The sequence below is a fragment of the Gordionus sp. m RMFG-2023 genome, chromosome 1, assembly GCF_954871325.1.
Source record: "Gordionus sp. m RMFG-2023 chromosome 1, tfGorSpeb1-WG-v2, whole genome shotgun sequence".
Classification (NCBI taxonomy): Eukaryota; Metazoa; Nematomorpha; class Gordioida; order Chordodea; family Parachordodidae; genus Gordionus; species Gordionus sp. m RMFG-2023.
Window position 1 is genome coordinate 3,355,418 of NC_088775.1, and position 23,601 is coordinate 3,379,018.

The window sequence follows — 23,601 nt, forward strand, 5'->3', positions numbered from 1 at the left end:
GTTGGTTTACAACACTAAATATTAGTATAATAGGAAAAATTGTAAACACAAAAATAAAAACATACACACAGAGATATATTATATTATGTTTAGGAGGAATTTATCGTCCATTAAAAATAAGTTAAAGAATAATAATAAAACTTTTTTTAATATGCATTTCCATTTGTAATACTTTTTACTAGGATATATTATCGATGGCTCATAAATAATCTATTACAATAATCCTCAAAAAACGTTAATCAAATTTAAGCCAATAGTGTTCTTTTTAAAAAAATATTTGTCCAATAAAAATGATTAGAGCGTATTCTGTCCAATGATAATATCATTGCAAATTCAAAACATTTGTGCACTTGAAACCATTATATTTAACACATCATAATCATCTTACATCATCTTCTATTAATATCATTTCTTACACAATCTATATATTAATTAATAAATAATAAGTTTTCTTTAAAGAGAAAAATACAAAGTATAATTTTATTCATTTTTTTGGTACGCGATTCATATTACCAAAATGTACATCAATATAAAAACAAACCAAGTATAAAAGAGTGTTGTTAACTCAATATTTTAGGCAGAAAAATATTGCCTAAGCCGCCTCGAGATTTATACATGTCTACTTTATTCCTTCTATGAGCAAAACCTTCTGTCATGCGTAATATTTTTCTGGATGTAATATTGAAGCCGTTTTTAAATATCGGCTCAAAACGAGCCGTTTATCAACACTAGTTAAAAAATTTTTATTTTAGCTAAATTATTTGACTTTTTTTTATAGGTGTTAATTTATGTTATATCTGTTGATATGAAATTGACAGATAGTTTTAAAAATAATTTCGAATAAGAGATAGATAACAATTATTATTCTTTTTGTTATGAATTTTTTTTAAGTAATTTTGGGTAATCTTGTGAAATTATTATTATATTTAGAAAAGGTATTAAAAATATAAAATCATATATTTATTATTAAGTTCATAATGCTTATTTAATTTAATGTTTTGATTATATATTTTTGTAAAAGTTCAATTATCCAAAGTTGTATAATAATATTTGTGACTTCAACTCATAATATTTTGTTGAACATGGATTAATTATTATTATATAGCGAAAAATTTTATATGTTACATTCATTTAACTTAACACCATTTATATTAATTTAACTTAATAGTTTCATTTAATTTAACTTGATAGTTTCATTTAATTTAACTTAATAGTTTCATTTAATTATTTAATTGTTTTGCTTATATATATAAAGGATAAAATTATTATAGTTTTTTTAGTCATATTTTAGTTAAACATTTTAAAACATATTTATTAAATAAAAAATTGTTTCTTACTTCCTGCTAACCTTAACAATTCATAAAAATTCAAAAATTTTAAAATATAAATCAATGAAAATCGATTCGCAAGATGGCGTTATTTATTTTTAATTTTTTTTTAAATAATTTTTTTTTTTTATGTTTTAATGATTTTTGTTTTATTCTATATATATTCCCAAAAATCATTAACATTCATAATTCCTAAATAAAAGTAAACTTTATTACTTTTAATATCTAAAAAACAGAATAGATTTAAACGAATTACGGTTTGAAAATTGATAGATTTTTAGGGATATCTTTTAATTGCAAAATAGAATAAACGATACTCACAGTTTTATAACAAATAGTATCACTGTTTCATGTATAAATAATTTCGCGGTTTTTAAATTAATTTGCTTTAGTATTTAATTTACGTTTAAACAGTTTCAAATAAAATAAATTTTTCAGTTTCTGTTAGATTTGAACAGTATATAAGTGGGTTTAGTCTTTAGTGTCTTAATAGAATTAATAATTATCCTCATCTAGCAAAATCCGTAGCCCTTATCCTTCTTGCATAGCATAGCCCTAATCTAAACCTAGCGCGCCCGTGAGTTTAGTATCAGTAGTTCAGTAAGAACGAACACAAATTAACTGTTTTGCAAGTCTTAAGTATCTCTAAGATTTTACAGAATGCAGTAGGGTTTGTGTCTAACAAAATTACTAAAATTGCCAAGTTGATTTAAAATAACTTTGAAAAGTGAAAATATTAAACTGTGAATATGATTATAAGAAAATTTATTTAAAAAAATTGTTATAATAAATTAAATATTTTTTTTAAAAAAAACCGTACATTTTGATTTAAAAGCTGTGAAAATAATTTGTTCCCTATTTTTAGTCGACACCATTAAAATCGCAGATCGGTGCTTTAAGATATTAGGGCATATGTTGATGAGGAATTTCATAAATTATGTTAATTGTCAAATTTTAAACGAGATCTTCATGAATTTGATATTAACCTCGACTCTCACCAACATAATTCCATCGTTTTATTAACGTGAAATAAGTAGAAAGATTATTATAAAATTGAAGTTTTCTAAAAATATTTGAATGTTACGAGATTATTTTATTTAATTTAAAATAAATCAAAGTTACAAATTTAATTTTATATAATTTATTTTTTTAAAATTTTACATTTTTGTTATCAAACTAAAAAATCAGGCTTATATAACAATTTTCATATTAATATATAAAAAAATCAATCAATTTATATAAAAAAAAATCAATTTATATAAACATAAAAAAGAAACAATTTAAAGGTTAGTATAAATCGGTCATATCAACATTCCACCCTTTAAAAAAATGATATTTATTTTGGTTGTTCATATGATTGTTCAAGTAGTTCATAAGTCATTGTAGTCGTTGGCTTGATTCTATCACGTTGGTTTGTTAATATCGTTTTGAGTACGCTGGCTCGTCGTCAAGCTCCGTCGTTATCATTGTCAATTTTACAAAATTGTTATTATCACCAATTGTAAAATTATCATTATTAAATAGGGTTTCGGAATATATGAATAATTAGAAAATCGATTAAATTTGGATGTTAGAATAATAAAAGGATGATAAATCAACAAGATTGTTAGATAATATTTTTAGCGTTTTTTATTTTTTATATATATTTTTTTTTAATAAAAGATGATAAGATGATATGTACGTCTGTACATCCATCTCTTTCTTCAGAAATTTAAACTTTATGCCCTTATTTTTTAATTTAAAAGATTCATAAGATTGTTTTTAGTATGAGCCTTAATTTTTTAGAAAAAGATCTCTTCATCACATCCTTGAGTATTATACTAGAATGAAGACGTTTAGTTTTTATTCTTAGTGATACTTTTAATTGTCTTCAAATTTATAAGTCTCAATTTTTTTTTATCGCATTTAGTAAGAGTTTTTTTAATTTTATTATTTTCTTTAATCTTTGTTTTCTTTAATGTTTATTTCCTTTTTTTCTATAATCAGGAATATTTTAAATTTTATTATATAATTTATCTCTTTAGTTTATAAGAATCTCTTTCATTTTGAATATTTGGTTTTAATTCAATATTTTTCAATTTTTTGTTACTAAGAGATTTATTTTTATGAGAACGATTTTTTTTATTTCTGTAGGACATAAACATTTTAATGTACAAACACAATGCTTCATCATAACTTGAATTTAACTCTCTTGGAAACACAGCTTTCATGACTAAATATAATTCATCTGGTAAATTACCTATTAAGCTTAGAGTATTCTTACTATCATGAAATTTTAAATAATCTTCTAATTTGTCAATGGACTTTGTTTTATTATTATTGTCCCATATAGATATATTCATAATTAAGGGATTTACCATTAAATTTTTTTTAATTATTCTTCACTTTTTCAAATTAATCATTTCTTACGTGTTTTTAGAATGAATTAAACATAACATTCCAGAACTTTTATATCTATTTGTCTATGTTCCAGTAGCTAAAATCATATTGTCTGTGGATTTAGAATATTTTGTAAGTCATTATAGCCCACCGCTGCCACCATGAAGTTTTCTAAAAATATTTGAATGTTACGAGATTATTTAATTTAATTTAAAATAAATCAAAGTTACATATTTAATTTTATATAATTTATTTTTAAAATATTACATTTTTGTTATCAAACTAAAAAATCAGGCTTATATAACAATTTTCATATTAATATATAAAAAAATCAAACTACACAATTTATATAAAAAAAAATCAATTTATATAAACATAAAAAAAACAATTTAAAGGTTAGTATTAATCGGTCATATCAACAAAAATATATCTCTTTAACCACCTATTTGATATTTTAAAAAAAATTTAAGTTAGGGCACGCGGTCTTTACAGAACTAAAAGTATTATTCCTAATATATTAATATTATTATATTTTTTTGATCCTCATACTCATAAATAGAGTTGTTAAATGGCACGATTTAGCCTATTTTTTAGAAAAATGTTTAACATAAATATTTTAGCCAAAAAGTATTACCCTACCCTAAAAGTTTAGCTCATATATGGCAGAAAGGTTTGGACATCTGTTAGCCAAATCTCTAAGGCTCGAACGTTATCATTTTGGAATGAAATCTTGATTTACTAGTGTTTAAAAATCGAGTTAATATAGGTTTTTAACAATACTCATCAACGCTTGCCTTCCGGTTGCACCCAATGAAAGGGCATCTTATTATTTCAGAAAAAGAATCTAGCATTTACTGCCCTAAGAAAATAAATTAAATGGATTAGCCCATCTAGATACCTACATATATATATAAACGAGTGTTGTTAAATTACTTAACTTTGACCATCTCAATTGCGGATTAATCAAGCTTTTAGCCTAAAAAATTGAAGTAGGTCTCTAAGTTGAGTCTCAACTTGAAGATTGATTGTAATATTTTTGGTTAGAAACATGGCCACGCTGTTTTGTAGTTGACTGAAGTTAGGTAAAGGGGGTTTATTTTTTACAAAAATATAATATAGCCAACGGCCAAAAATAAGGGGACCCTGCTTCTGTAAAATTTATGGCTAAAAGATTCGCATAATATTCCACCTCCTAATAGGTGAATCCTAGAATCAAAAAAAATTAGCTCAATCATACATACATAATTTTTGGCACAGATTTTCCCCGAATATATATTCACATTTAGTTGGTAGTTGGAGCTCTATTTTTTATGATAACTTATTTAAATAAGATAGATTTTTTTAAAATATGTATTTCAATTTATAATACAATCATTTAATTTTTTTAAAAAGTTTTCTATCCTTTTTTAAAATATATATACAGTGTTGTGTTGATTTAATGAAGCATATTGACGATTAAAATCAAAACCTATCCATATAAAAATATTTTGTTTGCAAAAAATTATTATTAACTATTTGATGTTTTATTTTATGAAAAGAAATTAACTCTAAATAGTGACTGAATGGGAATTTTTCGCCATCAACATTTATGTTTTTAAAAAATCTATAAAATACGACTTTTAGAAATTTATAGACACAATTTTGGTTCCTTTTTTGGGTACTCTATATAATTATAAATTTATAAATCACAATTTTTAACTAAGGTTTCATGTAAAAAGTCATTTAATAAAATAATTCGTATCGTCAAAAAAAATTTTTTATGATATATTCTTGATTGGATATATATAAATTGATGATAATAATTGATGTTCTTGATATATATTGGTTTCAACGATACATGTTGGTTCAATTATATTAAAATTAACATATTTTCGAAAAATGCTAACATATAAACATTTATAAATATTCAAGTATAATTTTTTATAATTTTTTTTTCATAAAAATTCTAAAAATAGGTAAATCCAATTTGCTTTATTAAAATATTTTAATATTAATGATATTCAAAATAAATTTTTTTAAAAAATAAATAAAAAATCTATGATATTCATTCCGCAAGATGGCGTATTTTAATTTTTTTAATCTTATTTGTATATTTATAAAAATATTAATATTAACATTATTAAATTATAAACAACTTTATTCCACTTATTATCTACGAAGAAAATTGTTATCGTTGGAAAAAGCTAATGAAATTTAAAAAAAAAAATTGTTAGATTTGATTTGCATTGGAAGAATGATAACATTGACTTGGATAAAAACTACGATTTTTACCCGTTTTCCCAAAAGCATAGATAATTCAAATTATTAAATTTTAAATGCAATGTTTGAAATAGGTATAGCTTCCAAGTCAAGATTAAATCACAACAGAAAGGTTGCAAACTTTTTATTTAAAGAAATCGATACGATAAATGTAATGTATTTTTAGTATTAATCAGGGATGCGAACCCGACAAAATTTTTGCCCGGGTTCGGTTCGTGTTCGGTTCGGGGTATAAAAAAAAGGTGGGTTCGATTCGGGTTCGGTTCAGGGAAATATTTTTGGACCCGGGTTTGGTTCGGGTTTGGTTCGGGTTTGGTTCGGGTTTGGTTCGGGTTCAAGAATTTTTGAGTTGATAAAAGAAATTCTATATTTAAATCATAATAAAAAACTAGACATAAATTTGATATAAAAAATAAATTTTTTATTTTATTTATAGGCAAATATAGTTAAAAATACAAAGCATATAGTCATGTATCAATTTTAAAAATTTTATTTAGACGTATTAGCATAATATCTTCCAAGAGTTGTTCACTCATCCTCGATCTATGTGGTGAATGAATGAATTTCAAATGTGAAAAAGATCTTTCAACGCTAACCTATGTTAAATGTATTTATATGTGAAAATATGATAAATTAACTTGGGTTGCAGGAACAGCAAGGAAAAGATATATTCAGGGTGTTCCAGCTTAGCAGACTCCCAAAAATGCAAAATATTTTCCTTCTTATCTAATCTTTTATAATCGCTAAATCCAGTAATTATTGTTCCAATACTTTTCTCAGCAATCGTTGGCCCTCTTTTAAGTATTTTCTCCTGCCTTTCTTTAAGTTGTATCAATTTCTCTAAATCATCTTCTTGTTCAATAACTTCATCGGAACTAATATCATCAGATAAAATCGGCGTTGTTAAGCTTTTAATTCGTCTCCATAAATTGACAAGATGCCTTTTCGCACAAATCTTATCATCATCACTAAGTAATACCTGTAATATTTAAGGATTTATATTGTTTATATTTAAATATTCCATAAAATAACAATTTTAATATAAATCTAAAATAATTAATTTACTAAGCTTTTAATTAACCTTGTATCTTGGGTCCAGGTATATGGCAGCTAAGAGAATTTCGTTCTTTATAAACCTTTCTTCTCTGTTCTTAAGACAAGAATATAGTAATTGAGCAAAATGGTTTGGATTTTTTTCCAGTTCGATGCAGCATCTTAACCATGCTGCATAAAAATCTGTCAGTGTTAACTGTTCAGATTGGAATTGTTTGGTTGCGATTTTTAGCGGTTTTAAAATTTCAACAATCGTTATTATCTCTTTCCAATCTTCAGTCAATAAATAATCAGATTGCTCTGAAAAAAAATCTTCGATATTGGGTTTTAGTAAAATCAGCCTTTCTAACATATCATGGGTTGAATGCCATCTGTGGCAATCTAACACAGGCTTAGGGAGTTTCATATTTTTTAATAACTTTTGGTAAGTGGGATGTCTTAATTTTAAATTTAGGCTCCTAGCTTTTGCAATGGTTTCCACAATAGGTGATAATTTTATAGCATCTTGAAGTGCCAGCTGAAGTGTGTGAGTTGCACACCGTACACTATAAATCGGATAGGATATAATAGTTGATAAAAAAGTATTTTGTATATCATCAATATCATATTTATATACATTTACATCCATATTTTCTTCATCTGCTGATTCACTCCTTATATCATAATCAGTTTCAGGTTGCAGGAGCTTTATAGCTCTTAAAAAATTACAACCATTATCAGAAGTAATTGTGTATATTTATTCAATATTAATTTTAAATTTTAGTAAAGTTTTTAATATATTCTCTTTTATATATTCTCCTGTACATCTCTCTTTCAGCTCTACAATTCCAAGAGTCCTCAAATTTATAATGGACTTTGATATAAATTGAATATTTACACCAAGAATTGACCTATCTAGTCGTTGAACTGCATCAACTTTTAAACTTATTAATTTTCCTTCTACCTCTCTCGATATTTTGTCTCTAATTGATTGGGCTATTTTATTAATAGTTCTGGATAAATTTTCTTTGTTTATAACTAAATTGAGCCCAGATAGGAGTGGATTTATAATTCTTTGAAATCCCGAATCTTCAATAATTGATAAAGGCCGGCCATTTACAGTAACAAGTTCTAGTATAGAACTCATCAAATCATTAGATGATATATTTATACTTGTATGCTTTTTTGGAAAAAAGGTTTCTATATTAATTTTAGGTTTTTTTGCCAATAACAATTCCTGATATTTAGTTTTTTCATTTAAATAATTTAAATATTCATTGTTGTGATTTCTTTCCAGGTGTCTTTCTAAATTTGACAAGTGATTACCAGACATTTTTACTTTGCAATATGAACATATTGATTTTTTTTCTATTGTATTAAGGGTAAAATGCTTATCAAATATGACTTTATCTTTAATCTTAAATCTATAAAAAGAGAACAATTTTTTTAAATAGCAATGATTTCAGAATTAAAAAAGAGATATTTATAAATTTAATTTCATTTATAATATGCACTTCATTAATATCTTGTAAAAATTAATCTGAACCAAAAATAAATGATTAGCATATATAAATTTTAAAATCATTTTAATAAGTTTACAAAAACTGCCCTACATTTAACAATTTTTAAGTTAGATGTTTAGAATTTTTTAAATTAACAATATAATAATTTTTACTTTGATTTGTTAACCATTTTCTTCTAATTAATAATCTTTAAGATTAATAAGATAAAAATTTAAAAATAAATGGCGTAAATTAATTCAATTGTTTAAAATTTTTTAACACTCCAAAAGGAATCGAGAATAAATTTAAAAATGGCATAAATGAATTAAGTTGTTTAAAATTTATTAATACTTCATTTAATTGGAAATTTGAAAATATAATATTTGTATTTACATATATTAATATATGATTTTAAATAACTGAACCCGGTTGAACCCGGGTTCAAATAAAATTCTTGGGTTCGGTTCGGGGTTTTGAAAATTTTATATATGAGGTTCAGGTACGGTTCGGGTTCAGAGTTATTTTCTAAAAACCCGGGTTAACTTCTCCGGGTTCGGGTTCGGTTCGAATCCATGCTTTCATAGTTGGTTATATTAAAATTAATATATCAAAAAAAATATATAATTATTTATAATACTCAGTATAATTTTTTATTTATTTAAAAATTCTATATATGGGTTATTCCAATTTCTTTAGTAAAAATATTTTATCATAATTAAATTCAAAATAAATTAAAATGAAGGAATAAAAATCGATGATATTCATTCCGCAAGATGGCATATTTTATTTTTATGATTTTTTTTTAGATTAATTTTTTTTCCTATTTCTAAAAAATTTATATTAAAATTATTAAATTAAAAGGTAAACTTTATTTCGTTTATTATCTATGAAACAAATTGATTGAAAATGAATTACCAAATTGCTAGATTTCGAATATGTCATTCTATTTCAAATAAATTTAAAATGGCTTAAATTTTAAAAGTCACCTGACTGTGGTTTCCCTTTTTTTTGTAAAAAAAATTCCATATTAATAACATAAATTAATTGCCATAACATCTATCCTCCTCTGATGCTAGTTACTTGTAACCAAATTTTTCTATCAATAAACTTACTACAGTATCCACCGGTTTATGTAACTATAAAAATTCAAGGCTACCCTAAAAAGAAAATAAAGATTGGCGCCGCCTTTAACTTCCGGTTAATTTGGATACTGTATTGCATTTTTTTTTAGTATAGGCTTAAAAAAATAAATATGTGCAGTATATTATAAATATACATTTTTTGTAATAAATTTAATTTCTATCTATGCTCAAAATAAATATACATAATTGTATTTGATTTAATATAAAAATCAAAGACCTGCAGAAGGTACCATTTGCAAGGCCCGTCCCGGGATGCTTTTTTTAAAATAAAAATTTTATGCCCGGTTCGGGTATATTTAAAAAAATCAAAATACTACACGGGTATACCCGGGGCGAACCTGCAGGTCTGATATTATAAAAGTGTATACATTGTAGATTAACAACTAATATCACTTCCTTCCTTCCTTTCTCTTCTTCCTTCCTTCCTTCCTTCCTTCCTTCCTTCCTTCCTTCCTTCCTTCCTTCCTTCCTTCCTTCCTTCCTTCCTTCCTTCCTTCCTTCCTTCCTTCCTTCCTTCCTTCCTTCCTTCCTTCCTTCCTTCCTTCCTTCCTTCCTTCCTTCCTTCCTTCCTTCCTTCCTTCCTTCCTTCCTTCCTTCCTTCCTTCCTTCCTTCCTTCCTTCCTTCCTTCCTTCCTTCCTTCCTTCCTTCCTTCCTTCCTTCCTTCCTTCCTTCCTTCCTTCCTTCCTTCCTTCCTTCCTTCCTTCCTTCCTTCCTTCCTTCCTTCCTTCCTTCCTTCCTTCCTTCCTTCCTTCCTTCCTTCCTTCCTTCCTTCCTTCCTTCCTTCCTTCCTTCCTTCCTTCCTTCCTTCCTTCCTTCCTTCCTTTCTTAACTTATAATATATAAATGCCTAACTGTTGTGATATTCAAATGAGTTAAAGAAAAATGAATAATAAAGTTCAAGATTATTCAAGTTTGTTGTATTAAACACTATGTAAATGCTTGTTTTGTGATGAAAAAAAGAAAAGATATTGGGTTTATATAAATTTTTGAATAATGATTTAAAGTTGAATTATAATCGACGAAATGTATTATGTTATAATCGGATGATGTTTAATTTTATATAAAAGACACAATTTTTATAATTAAAAACTTAATTTTTACTTTTATTTTTATGTATATTTTATGTTGATTAAATTATATTTAATTATTAATATTTAATAAAGATTTAGTATATGAGATATTAGTATTTAATTATATTTTTATTTCTATTTTATATTTAGGTTTTTTAATCTCCCAATACCAAATTCTCAAAATCTCACATCTCTTCCACTCATCCACCGGGATATTTCTAATTATATTTTTTCGAAAAGATGATTAATTAATTTTTTTTTTAAATTATTGCCGGACATTTTGTTTTTTATTCATAAAAATGGGATTATATATATATGTAATAATTAGTTTTCATTACATTAATGTTTATAACTTCTATTATCATTGTCGAAAACCTAGATAATACCGATTTTTAAAAAGGGTAAATTATTTGTATTTAGCTGGATTTAGCATATAGATAACCGTTTTGCCATTCTTTTGACTAAATCTAGAGGCTTAAGTAATATTTTTCGTTTTTCTATTTTTGACAAAACTAATCACAGTCATTCTATTTAATTAATGTACTTTATTCATTTATTTATGCAAAAAATTTGCACTTTATCTGATGAAGATGAAATTAGAAACATTTTTAAATAAATTTAAATTATTATTTACAAATAGTGAAATTAGTTACAATTATAATAAATAAACAAATTAGACGTATTTAATATATATTTTTTTAAATTTTTTAATTACTTGAAAATCCAGTTTGAAGAAAAGAATGGGTTTTTAATTTCTAAATTCCAACTCGATGTTGGATACATTAGCAAACGAGAAATTCATTACGAAAGATTGCCTCAATTAAAAAAAATAATGTATTATATTATATCTATTATCTAACAATGTAAAAGTATCTAAAGATACTTTATTAGGTTTCGATACTTAATACATAGCAGCTAGCGTCTCTACATTCACCACATCAAGAGAATTTTAATCCACCCCCTCTCCTTTTTTAAATATTAATGACCACGTGATGAAATATAAATATCTTTTAATTAAATTTTAATACGTAATAAAAATACAGCATTAACGAAAAAAGAGTTAAACATTTTGGAGAATGCTATATAAATAATGGATCTTCTTATGGTTTTTTCGTTGACTTAGTAATCCATCTGAATATACCTCTCTTGTTCTTAATTGCTTTTCTCATCGCCGATTCTAAATTCGTTAATACAAAATTGGTTATTTCTTTTTGAAAAAAATAGATGTATAATTTTTTTTTTAAAACCCATAAAAATTAAATTCCACATTTAATTTTACAATTTAAAAAAAATATATATATATATTATAATAATTTATTAAATTCACTGTTAAAACACTTATCGTTACAATTTAAATCCGTTTCAGATCTACTAGTACTTAGGTTGCTTCTATCACTAATACCTTTTAAATATATATTTAAATATTGTTAAAACGGCTCGATTTGAGCTATTTTCTCCAGAAACATATCACACAAGCCCTAAAGATTTTGCTTTTAAATGGCATAAAGATTTGGACATCTATTATCGAAATCTCTTAGCTTAGGCAATATTTCTAGCTAAAATATTGAAGTTGGCCGGTAATAAAAATTGGATTAAATCGATCCGTTTAACAACATTAGTTATGAAACTTCCCCAAGTACCAAAAGAGAGCTATCTTCGTATAATATAAATTTTACTTTTTTTTTAACTTTAATATTTTAAGAAACTTTCGTATTGTGTAGATTTTTTTAATTTTGACCTTAAAAACACATTAATATAATTAAATAGGTGGGGAAATATCAAATTTATACATATTATAGAATGCTGTTACATACAAAATCCTAGCTTCTAAATATTACTGGTTTTAAAATAAAATCCACTAAATTTATAAATTCCTTGCGCCGACTACCACTGGTCTCCCCTACTTATTTCTATTTTAACAAGTGACATTATTAATCATCAAATATATATTTTTTTTGATATAAATTTCCTTTTTTGCATATTTTTAAAAATATATTTATCTCCCAATTTGACAAATTGTGCATATTCTATATATATTGCTACTAAATTCAAAGGGGGTTTCAAAAGATAAAACGATATACATAATAATGATAAGCCAAACAAAACGCATGTTGTTTCGTTATAAAATATTAATAATTATTATGTTAATAATCTAATAATAATATGGGAACCAATTATTGCAATATATCCTTCGTAACCCTCAATAAATATTGACTCTAAATAAACTTTTTACATCGCCTTTCTCAACTGAAACTTTCGGGCTACAGGCCTAATACCCTAAAAATTTCCCATCATTACATCTTACAAAGTACAGTATAATGCTAATCAAGCAAAATCTATTGCACAACGGATTTTTTGATAATGGGAAAAGAAAGGTACGGTAATTATATTATGGTACCTAACCTTTATCAATCAAGATCTTGGCCTCCACCTTCTTCACGGATTCTATCGGAGTGTCTTGAACTAAACTGTCGCCGCTTTATTAATAAATTTAAAAAGTAAAAACGTGTAAAATAGTGTTTCAAGTAGTATTGTTAAACGGCTCGTGAGCCTATTTTTTAAAACGGCTATGAATATTTTAGCTATTGCCCAAACCTCGATTTCGCTATTAGATGTCTAAACCTTTGTGCCATTTATGATTAAAATCTTCAGGCTTGTGTAGTAATATTATTCTGAATAAAATATTGAGTTAGCCGTTTTTAAACAATACTAGTTGCAAGTGAGCGAATAGAATATTTATTTTCCCTACTCCAGGGTTAGGAGTTATATATAAATAAAATTGCATAAAATTAAAATAATCATACTTAACGGCTAGGTCTAAATTAGGCAAAATTTCTTTAACAGCTGATGCTTCCTAAAAAAAAGATTTAAATAACATGCTGAGTTGACACAGCAAAAATAAAAGTTAATATTTGTGATAATGGAATAACAGATTTATAACAAGCTCAAAAATATTTTTATTGATTCGAGGCAGAACCTATCACTGCCTTCAAGATGAGTTCAGAGCTATTCTTAGTTAGTAAAAGTGCAAGGGGAAATAAAATTATAATGGTTGACTTCGGTTTTACTTTGGATTAGTTTAGTTTAATTTTAAATGTGCTATCTTACCTATCCTATCGTCTTAATGTATTAACAATAACACCAAATAATTACAAGATATTTGGATAATCGAGAAAATTTAAGCTCCTTTAAATTAAATATTATTAATTTACTTTATGTATTAGCAGGGACGGTAAAACCATTAATATAAAATTTTCGAAAATCATTAGTAAAAGAATTATAATGTTAAAATATAAAAAAATGTTTAAATAATACTATCATCAACATTTCAAAAATTTGCATCAACAATCAAAATGTTCTACATTATTAAATTTGATTCAATTAAACTAACAAAATGTATATGTAGGTTTCCTGTTTGAATAGAATGCGACTTTTGGACCAGGGGTGTCGCTAGCTTTTTAGAAAAAGGGGTGCTAAAAGGTGTTAATCTACTTTTAAAAAAGTGTCTATAATTTTTTTATATATAATCTATAAGGAACTTCGTCACCATGTACCCAATCGGTGCGGATGAATCCACTTCCTGCCTCCATCAGGGTTTATGTCTATGGAATATCTTTCAGATTTTGATTATATGCCTAAATAATTAAGGAACTACTTTGAATATTTAAATTGTTAATTGGTTTTTTTTTTAATATGTACAATCATTTATAAATAGATGTATACCTCTTACTGAATTAAAAATTGGTCAAGAATAGGAATCCCTTATCTTAATAAAATTGAGGTTGAAATGCATCCATTAAATTAAAAAATTTAGTTATCAAGTGAAAATATTTACTTATTGATAGTGTTAAAGGGCTCAGTTAGCATAAAATATGGCGCAAGCCTCAAGATTTTGTTAATAAATCAAACCTTTCAACCATCTATGAGAAAAATTACCTGGCTCCAATAATATCTTTTTGCTAAAATATTGGGATAGCCGTTTTTAAAAATCGAGCCGTACATCTTTTCTTATTGAGATAACAATTAAGGAATTACCTTGAATATTTAAGTTGTTACGTATATTAAGTGTTTTCATTATTTTAACGTGTATGATCATGAAATAAATTTATAAAATAACAATAATTATATTTATGTAACTTTATTTTATTTTCATATCATAATGATATGTTGAATTTTCACCATTTTATTTTTGTTTAAAGAAGGAAGTTTTAATAATAAAATGACTATAAAATTTCTTAAAATGCTATTTAAATAAAGTTTAATTAATTTGCTTATGGGTGATAATTTAATTTTGAAAGAGGTGGTGCTTTAGCATTTAGCTAGTGGCGCCCCTGTTTTGAACTAAAAAGAAAAAAAAATATATTCCATATTTTGTAACTATCATTACCTTATGTCATATTCTTATAAAGTTTAAATAAAACAAAAAAAAACAGCTGCTTTTCTGAATAAAGATGTGCTCAACAAAATTAAGAATAATAGGGCTAGCTAGAACGTATTTCTAGAAATAGAAATGGTTTAATATAATATGTTTAGGTAAATAAAGTTTATGATTTAGAGGTGACAACAAATGAATAGACGAGCGGATTTGTCTGACTTTCTACTTAATTTTTCTAATATAAATCTAAAAAAATATATTAAGTCGTCAAGAGGGTAAAATGTTATATCCAATGCCTCTTCCACCTATATTATCATTCAAGTTTTTAAACCTACCTTATTCCTATTTAGATCCTTAAGTAATTATTTAACCAAATTTATAATTCCCTTAAATTAAAATTAAAATAATTTTAATAATTTTTTTAAATGTATAATTTAATGCAACTCCTTAGAAAATTCTCAGGTTTCTAATAATTGGATGGATCATTTTCGATCGATGGAATATAGCCCACGCAGATATTTAGGAGCGTCAACCGGACTGACAATCCTGTGCATTGATCATTGTGATTGGTTTTATTTTTACTCTCTTTGTTTCAATTTCAAGCGATTAATTATATAACAATTATTAAATTTTTTATAAGATCCCTGAAATTTGAAAAGCTTACAGAAGCGTTTTGAAGATTCTGCTACCTTTATTGCTGATTTTATAAATTGTTATGATTTTTATCAAGTAAAAATAAATGCATAATATATTAAAAGATAACTCTATTTTGATAATTTTTTTTATTTATAACAAATTGATTTTCAAAAATTTGATCGAATAAACAAGAGAGGGCTTAAAACAGCTTTCGCTCTGCTATACACAGGTTAATTGGCTCAGAAAATGGGAGAATATTATATTTAAATAAATAAAAATTTTAATTGTGGGAATTTATTGAAAATATTTTGAAAATGATTTTAAAAACTTATTAGATCATCTTTCCAAGCATCTTTATTCAAATTCTCACCGATTTATTTTATAGAATTTAATTTGAATTCATATATTTACCATCATATGTTTTTTAACCTCTAATTAGTTATTAATTTAAAAAATTAATCATAAATAAAAATTCTATATAAAGCAAAACTTGCTGAAAAAATAAAATGGAAAAATTGCTAATAAGTATCATAACTTATAAGTAGTGTTGTTAAACGGCTAAAAATAAATGCATAATATATTAAAAGATAACTCTATTTTGATAATTTTTTTTATTTATAACAAATTGATTTTCAAAAATTTGATCGAATAAACAAGAGAGGGCTTAAAACAGCTTTCGCTCTGCTATACACAGGTTAATTGGCTCAGAAAATGGGAGAATATTATATTTAAATAAATAAAAATTTTAATTGTGGGAATTTATTGAAAATATTTTGAAAATGATTTTAAAAACTTATTAGATCATCTTTCCAAGCATCTTTATTCAAATTCTCACCGATTTATTTTATCTTTATCAGAATTTAATTTGAATTCATATATTTACCATCATATGTTTTTTAACCTCTAATTAGTTATTAATTTAAAAAATTAATCATAAATAAAAATTCTATATAAAGCAAAACTTGCTGAAAAAATAAAATGGAAAAATTGCTAATAAGTATCATAACTTATAAGTAGTGTTGTTAAACGGCTCGTTTTGAGCCGATTTTTAAAAACGGCTAACTCAATATTTTAGCCAGAAAAATATTGCTTAAACCTTGAGGTTTCGTTTATAGATATCTAAACCTTTGTTCCTTCTACAAACAAAATCTTCAGGCTTAATTGTATTCTGAATGAAATATTGAGTTAGCCGTTTTTAAACAGCCGTTTAACAACACTACTTATAAGGTATATTTTTAATGTAAAAAATAAAAAAAACTGGAAAAAATTAAAAAATTATTTATTCAATCAATATTGAATAATTGAAAAATAGATTTTACACAAATGCTTAATGAATACTATTTAATATCTCGAAAACTATAAAATAAAAATACATTGATATTTGCAGAGATATAGTTTATTAAGAAAAAGGAAGGTTCTAAAAAACAGTGGGGAAATATTAACGCATTCATATGATAACAATTTTAAGTCTTCTAGTATATTACGATGCCCCAGTCAGTTACAGTATATCAATCAAGGGTTAAAGATTTAAATATAAATATTTCGAGCTTTAATCTGTTTTTATGGTTACATCATAAAAGATTTTTACATATACAATCATAGAAGTTACTCAAAAAAACTTTTACAATTTTTTATTGAAATTCTGTTAATTGGATTATGACTAATTCTTAATCAAATCATTTTATTAAAGTTTCTACAAAATATATTAAAAAATAACCACAAAATTGTTTAATATACTTCAGCACTTATTATGTTTCCAAATTTTTAAAACATCCTTCTTTCTCATAGTCCAATAATAAAAATTGGGCACAAATCTAACCTATTTTTAGCATTTTATAGGGTATATGTTTAAAAAAAATCAGATTTCGAATCTGCATATTGAATATTAACAATAAATTTAAAAAATTTGGGTTGGACCAAAAAAAATAGGTTATATGCAGGGCTCTATCATCTATATATTCTTTTTTAAGCGTAATATTAATTCTCTACCCATTTTTAATGAATTCATTAAAAATTACTTATACAAATTTAAAATAAATCTAATTATTATATAAAAAATTACATGTAAACAATTTAAAAATAACATATTAACTCTATTAAATAATATATCTAAAAAAAATTACATAACATAATGAGAATTTTTATAGTGATGGGAGGTAGGTCTTCTACTAGCTATGGCCCTACGTTAGTACCTAGCTAATGATGCATCTAAAATTTTGTTTTCATGTAAGGGGTTTGATTTTATATAGAAATAATTGTGTGTACATGTATTATCGTAATTATAATTTAACAAATGAAATTAGATTAGTTGCTGTTTATCAAATTGTAGCACATGTATAAATTTTCGTAATGTAAATCAATTAGTCGACTCAGCTGTTTCCGAGACACGCATTTAGTAAATCCTAAAATTTTTATTTTTATAAGATTATCTCATTTCCATGTCTTTTAAGTTTAATTTTATAAATAATGGGAAAGGAGAAGAAGAAATTATTAAAAATAATATAAAGAATGATAAAAGGATGAATGATATTTTAACTGGTATTATAAAAATGTATGGGCCCTTTGATGAAAATATTTTAAAATCATCATTATACCATATTAATAATCTAAGATATCTAACTAATTCATACAAATTTGATACTCTTCCACAACAATCTGATTTAGTACCAAATGAATATGAGGGTGGCTTTAAAATTTGGGAATGTACTGAAGATTTATTAATTTATAGTGGAAAACTTGATTTTAAAAATAAATCAGTTCTTGATTTGGGTTGTGGGTCTGGCCTTTTGGGTATAAATGCTTTAATGGAAGGTGCCAAAAATATATGCTTTCAAGATTTCAATCATGATGTTATGTTAAATTTTACAATTCCTAATGTTTGGATTAATTTCTTTAATCTTTACAATAATGTTGATTTTGCAAATCCAGATTTTATTTTGAATGAAATGAATGATAGATGTAATTTTGTTTATGGTGATTGGGGCCAAATTATCCATATGGATTTAATCCCAATGAAATATGATTATATACTGACATCTGAAACAATTTATAATCTTGACAATTTTACCAAATTACATGACATGTTTAAACATTATATTAAGAGCGATGGAAAAATTTACATAGCAGCTAAATCCCATTATTTTGGTGTTGGTGGGAGTGTTCATTTATTCCTGAAAATGCTCACAGAATTTAAATTAAACAAGAAAAACAATTTTATATATAATATTTGTTATAATAATGATGAAGGCATAGTTCCCAGACAAATAATTGAATTGTCAATCCCCTCTATCGAATAAATAAATATACTAAATACATATTTTAATATTAAAAACTCATTATTTTGTTGTCTAATTAAAATACTATTTAATATTCTTACCAAATACAAGCATTATGATGAAAGATTATTTTCATTTTGGAATCAATGATCGAATACTTTTTGAAAATTGGAAGTCACAAAACATTGCAGGTATTAAACTGTTTTAATTATTAAATAAATGTTAAATAACATTAAATTCTGATCCTTTCAAAAAAAATGGAATTGCAATCTAGGATTAAAATCTTTTTCTAAAAGGATTTTTATCCCAATACTTTTCGATTATAATAGACAAAACAATTTTTTTTTAATATTCATTAATTTGTAGCTTCAAATGTAATTTTGTTAGTTCCAGTGTTGCAAAATTTTTTAATTTAGGCCAATTTTCAAAAATGACAATATTTCCTAAGTCTCGAGATTTCCTCCAAACACTTGAGCAAAATCTTCAGATTTGCGTGATATATTTCTGAATAAAATACTGAATTAGCCATTTAAAAAATCAGCACAAATGGAGCAAATTTTGTATTTCTACCTTCCAATGGACTTTTAAATTGTGGAATAAATTATTTAATAAGAATTTAATTTTAAAATATATATATTTTTATGTATAACTAAAATAAAAAATTTTTAAGGATCAAAAAATTAAGCATTAATAAAAGGATCTTGATTCTCATTTTTTTAAAGGATCGTAATTTGCCAAAATTAGGATTCCCTGGAATTATCAATGTAAGGATCATGATCATTTAGCCCAAATAAAACTGATAGCACTTTTTTAGAGTTGATATTAATATTATAGATGCTAACATAATTTAAATAAAAATAATTCTTAGATTAATGTTGTTAAATGACCCATTTTCAGAAACTGTCCTATTTTTATAATCTTGAGATTTGGTATGCAATCTATGAGTAAAATCTCCAGCTTACATAATATTATTTTGGCTAAGATGTTAATTAGCCCATTTTTTTTAAATCGACCTAAATTGGGTCATTTAGCAACACTATCATAGCTTAATATAAACTTTAAAGAATAATTATAATATTTTGGTATCAACCACTGGTGTCAAATTTAAAGTATTGGCTGATACTATTCTCTGCATGCATGAACCAATCTTATTTCAACTTGTCTGAGTGTGGATTTGTTCAGGGCTAAGACAAATATTTTCTTGGACTCACTCTCCTGACCTTGATTTTTACAATTTATCTCCGATAAAGGCTTGGATCTCAATATAATTTAAAATTATTTTGTTTTTCTTATTGGGGGAATTTTATATTTAAGAATAAATATCAAATTGTTTATTGCCCCACTTATGATTATTGTTAGTTACCTTGAAATATACTTTTTTAAAAGACCAGTAAAAGAAATTATTTTGGTTTGGACTTAAATTTAAAAAAAAATGCCATTAATTAAATTGGTTGGACAGTAATCTTTTTAGAATCTCAGAACTCAAAAATAGGTTCTATGCAGAGCTCTAGCTGATACCAATATTGACCAATGATTATTGGCATCTCTCTGATATTTATGTAATATAAATTATTATTGTTAGAATTCCTTGGATCCTGCTTTGCGGTTTTAATATTAGCAATCTTCCACGAATTTCTGAGATATTTAAGGATCAGGTTAACATCCCAATACCGTTTACGTTGCACCAACAAAAATTGTAATTGCTGCTTTAAGAAAAACAACCAGACCTATTACCCAAATATCATATCTGATGATTCATCTCAACATTTAACCCCCGCTCAATTTGAAAGCAAAACCACCAACCAACCTGCAAATAATGACCCTCAGATATGTTCACAGTAAGTTTCTTGAAATTTATAAAATATCTTTAAAAAATGAAGATTTTATTTGTTAAACTCCATTTTAAAATAAAATTTTTTTTAACCAAAAGTCCAAATATTCTGAAGTCGAATCTGCCCCCCTGGTCCTTTAAACCAATCCTGACTGCCCTATTTGCTCTTCACACCACTATCAGCTTTTTATTAATGTTGATATTCATGACTTACAACCTTTATCTTTGTGGAGCGACAATCATTGGATTATCAGTAGGACATTGGGTCTTCTTTTTAGCATCCATCCCTCAATCCTCCTTATCAACTAGTGGTAGAGATGGTGCTGGTCAAGGAGCTCTCGGAAATTTGCTGAACAATGACGAGATGGATAGACAGGAGATGAGTGGACAGACATGCTGTCAGTGATACCAACTAACAAAATGATAGAAAATATTTAAAAACATACACATATTTTTTTTTGTTACATATCCTTCCACTTCCTTGAATTTAATTACATGTTTTATTTTATACCCAAGGAGGCTTATTTAAGAAAATTTAATATTGTAATTTTCACCTTAGTGCTAGCCACATATATTAAAAATATTTTTATTACTTAATAAAACTATGCATTTTAAAAAATTAATAAAATCAAAATATACCTTAATTTTTATTCTCCCATTTTGATGGATATAATATTTTAATTGGACTTATAGACATCACATTTACATTATAGTATCTACAGAATCTTAAAAAAATATATATAAATTTTTGAATTTTTTTTATACAGTTTTTATTTATATATTAGTTAATTGTATTATCTATCTATATGATCATGTTCTCATAGCTAATATAATATGAAATATATCTCAATAAATCTTGATTGATCATTTTGCACACATAGGCAATCATAAATGTAAACCTATATTAGTATATATATTTTTTTTCACTTTTATTGCTTACATAATTTTGATAATAAAATTTTATTTTGCCCATTTATGTCAAAAAGTAGAGAAAGTGATCAAACCTTATATTTTTCCTACTCACGATACTTGACTAAAAAAGTAAGAAATATATTTGGGTAGTAGCTGAAAATGGATTTTGGGCGTCGAATAAAATCAGCAAAAAGCATTGCGCTAGGTGTTATTTTATTATTTGTCTTCCTCAAAATCGAGTTTTTTTTTAAATTTTAAATGGCGATTTTCTCAAAAAAAACAAAATTTCCGAAAGTGCTTACATTTTGTATACGTTTAATCATGGATAGATAATCCGATTTTTATTAGACTCGCGTAGATTGCCCCCCCCCCACTACCCATCCCATTGGTGTTTTTAAAAAGATTTTTGATTTGGCGCAAAATTATTATCCCTGGGGGTATTGATAATTTTTTTTAGTCACACCATAAAAATATTTTTGCCCGGGAATTTGGGGCTACGCTGGACATGATTATAGTGTGTTCCCTGCAATACCCACCTCTGATCTCCATTGTCTATTCGGCTGGCGTCTGTTTTGTGGGCTCTTGTAACATCTCTCCCTATCTGTGTTCTGCTTCTTCTCTTGCTGCTTTTAACAATTTCCGGGACTCCTCGGAACCATCTATTTCTTTTGAAATTAAATTGTCCATAGATTTTAACAGCAATATCTCTTAAAATTATTAAAAATATATTTGGAGGTAAATGAGCCCCTTATTCGTTAGGTAAAATAAAAACATTATTCGATTTGAAAATTAAATTAATCATTAAAAATTCGGAAGGTGATTTATAAGGTTTGAATAAGGTCAAAAAAAATTAGATAAAAGTTCCGCAAGGAACATGTTAAATAGTTATGAATAATGGATAGAAAAATTATTCGACTAAGAATATTTTTTCCCCCTCGAATCGAATTATTTTGTTTTAAGTATAATAGTGTGCATGCGCACATGAAACGTCTAAATTTAAAACAAAAAATGCTGTCAATTTAAACGAATGCATTTAAAATGCATTATCTGCGTTTTAAAAAGTTGCGTTGAAACGTTCAATTTGTGCGCACTATAAACCTATAAAAAATAAGATAATCGAATGGATGATGGACCAAAGAAAAAAATAAATTTTGATTTTTTTCATGGAATCACGAAAAAATGTTTTCGGAGTTTGCGTAGAACTATAATGACGAAATGAAGCGTAAGAAAGTTTTTCACGAAAAAATTTTGCCGTTTGGTGATTTTCCGAAGAAGTGTGGGTCATAACGTTATAAAAGGTAGCCAAGGTATAGAGTAAAAAAAAATGGACATTTAAATGACGACCTAAAATTTAAACATATCTATATATCAGAGACCTGCAGAGGTGCCATTTACACGACCCGGCCCGGATTTTTTTTTCAAAAAACTTTTTCAGCCCTACCCGGTTATATATTTTCGGGATCGGACTGGCTTTTATTAAAAAAATTTCAGCGGACCGGGCTTAGGGCCAATTCTGCAGGTTTCTGATATATATATAATATATATATATATATATATTATACCAAAATATTTTGTCACATCCCCGCCCTTCTATCCTCTCATGATTGATAGAAAAATAAGGTGTTTGAAAATGAACTAACACAAATTTGTAAAAAAAAAATAAAAAATAGTATTAGGACACAGTACAAAAAACTAAATTCAATTTTTTTGTGTACTTACCCTACTTTATTATTATTTTTGTTTAAATTATGTAATTTATATTCGGGAGAGAAAAAAATTTATTTATATATATCCTCTAGGCAAATAGGAAAATAAAAAAAAATTATAGTTTCATCAATCAATTTATTAATTCGTCGTAC

At 25.7% G+C, this 23,601-nt stretch overlaps 3 protein-coding genes and 1 long non-coding RNA gene across 4 annotated transcripts; 2 read left to right on the forward strand and 2 right to left on the reverse strand.

Moving 5' to 3' along the window:
* Positions 1-6,531: 6,531 nt before the first annotated feature.
* On the reverse strand, positions 6,532-8,145 carry LOC135922808 (uncharacterized). The gene is made up of 4 exons (XM_065457285.1): positions 7,910-8,145; positions 7,048-7,714; positions 6,605-6,945; positions 6,532-6,562 (listed from the first exon to the last, which is right to left on the reverse strand). Exons 1-4 carry the CDS (start codon positions 8,143-8,145, stop codon positions 6,532-6,534), a joined length of 1,275 nt encoding a protein of 424 aa, XP_065313357.1.
* Positions 8,146-11,809: 3,664 nt separating this feature from the next.
* Positions 11,810-13,567, reverse strand: LOC135928873 (uncharacterized). Its single transcript, XR_010572406.1, has 3 exons — positions 13,518-13,567; positions 13,117-13,190; positions 11,810-11,890 (listed from the first exon to the last, which is right to left on the reverse strand). It is a non-coding gene; the product is annotated as an uncharacterized LOC135928873 (long non-coding RNA).
* A 4,513-nt stretch (positions 13,568-18,080) lies between these two features.
* LOC135931777 (protein P80-like) lies at positions 18,081-21,418 on the forward strand. The gene is made up of 4 exons (XM_065469075.1): positions 18,081-18,119; positions 19,111-19,190; positions 20,582-20,837; positions 20,930-21,418. The coding sequence occupies exons 2-4, from the start codon at positions 19,115-19,117 to the stop codon at positions 21,234-21,236; spliced, it is 639 nt and encodes a 212-aa protein (XP_065325147.1). The 5' UTR covers positions 18,081-18,119; positions 19,111-19,114; the 3' UTR covers positions 21,237-21,418.
* Positions 18,274-19,104, forward strand: LOC135922275 (histidine protein methyltransferase 1 homolog). Its single transcript, XM_065456682.1, has one exon. It carries the CDS (start codon positions 18,274-18,276, stop codon positions 19,018-19,020), a length of 747 nt encoding a protein of 248 aa, XP_065312754.1. The 3' UTR covers positions 19,021-19,104.
* Positions 21,419-23,601: the final 2,183 nt, after the last annotated feature.

Coding starts and splice junctions, on each gene's coding strand:
- LOC135922808 (XM_065457285.1), bottom strand. CDS start 8,145: ATGAGTTCTATACTAGAACTTGTTACTGTAAATGGCCGGCCTTTATCA. Junction 6,946..7,047: donor ACCTGGACCCAAGATACAAG/GTTAATTAAAAG, acceptor TAAATATTACAG/GTATTACTTAGTGATGATGA. Junction 6,563..6,604: donor TTGCTGTTCCTGCAACCCAA/GTTAATTTATCA, acceptor CATTTAACATAG/GTTAGCGTTGAAAGATCTTT.
- LOC135922275 (XM_065456682.1), top strand. CDS start 18,274: ATGTATGGGCCCTTTGATGAAAATATTTTAAAATCATCATTATACCAT.
- LOC135931777 (XM_065469075.1), top strand. CDS start 19,115: ATGATGAAAGATTATTTTCATTTTGGAATCAATGATCGAATACTTTTT. Junction 19,191..20,581: donor GAAGTCACAAAACATTGCAG/GTATTAAACTGT, acceptor TATTATTGTTAG/AATTCCTTGGATCCTGCTTT. Junction 20,838..20,929: donor GACCCTCAGATATGTTCACA/GTAAGTTTCTTG, acceptor TTTAACCAAAAG/TCCAAATATTCTGAAGTCGA.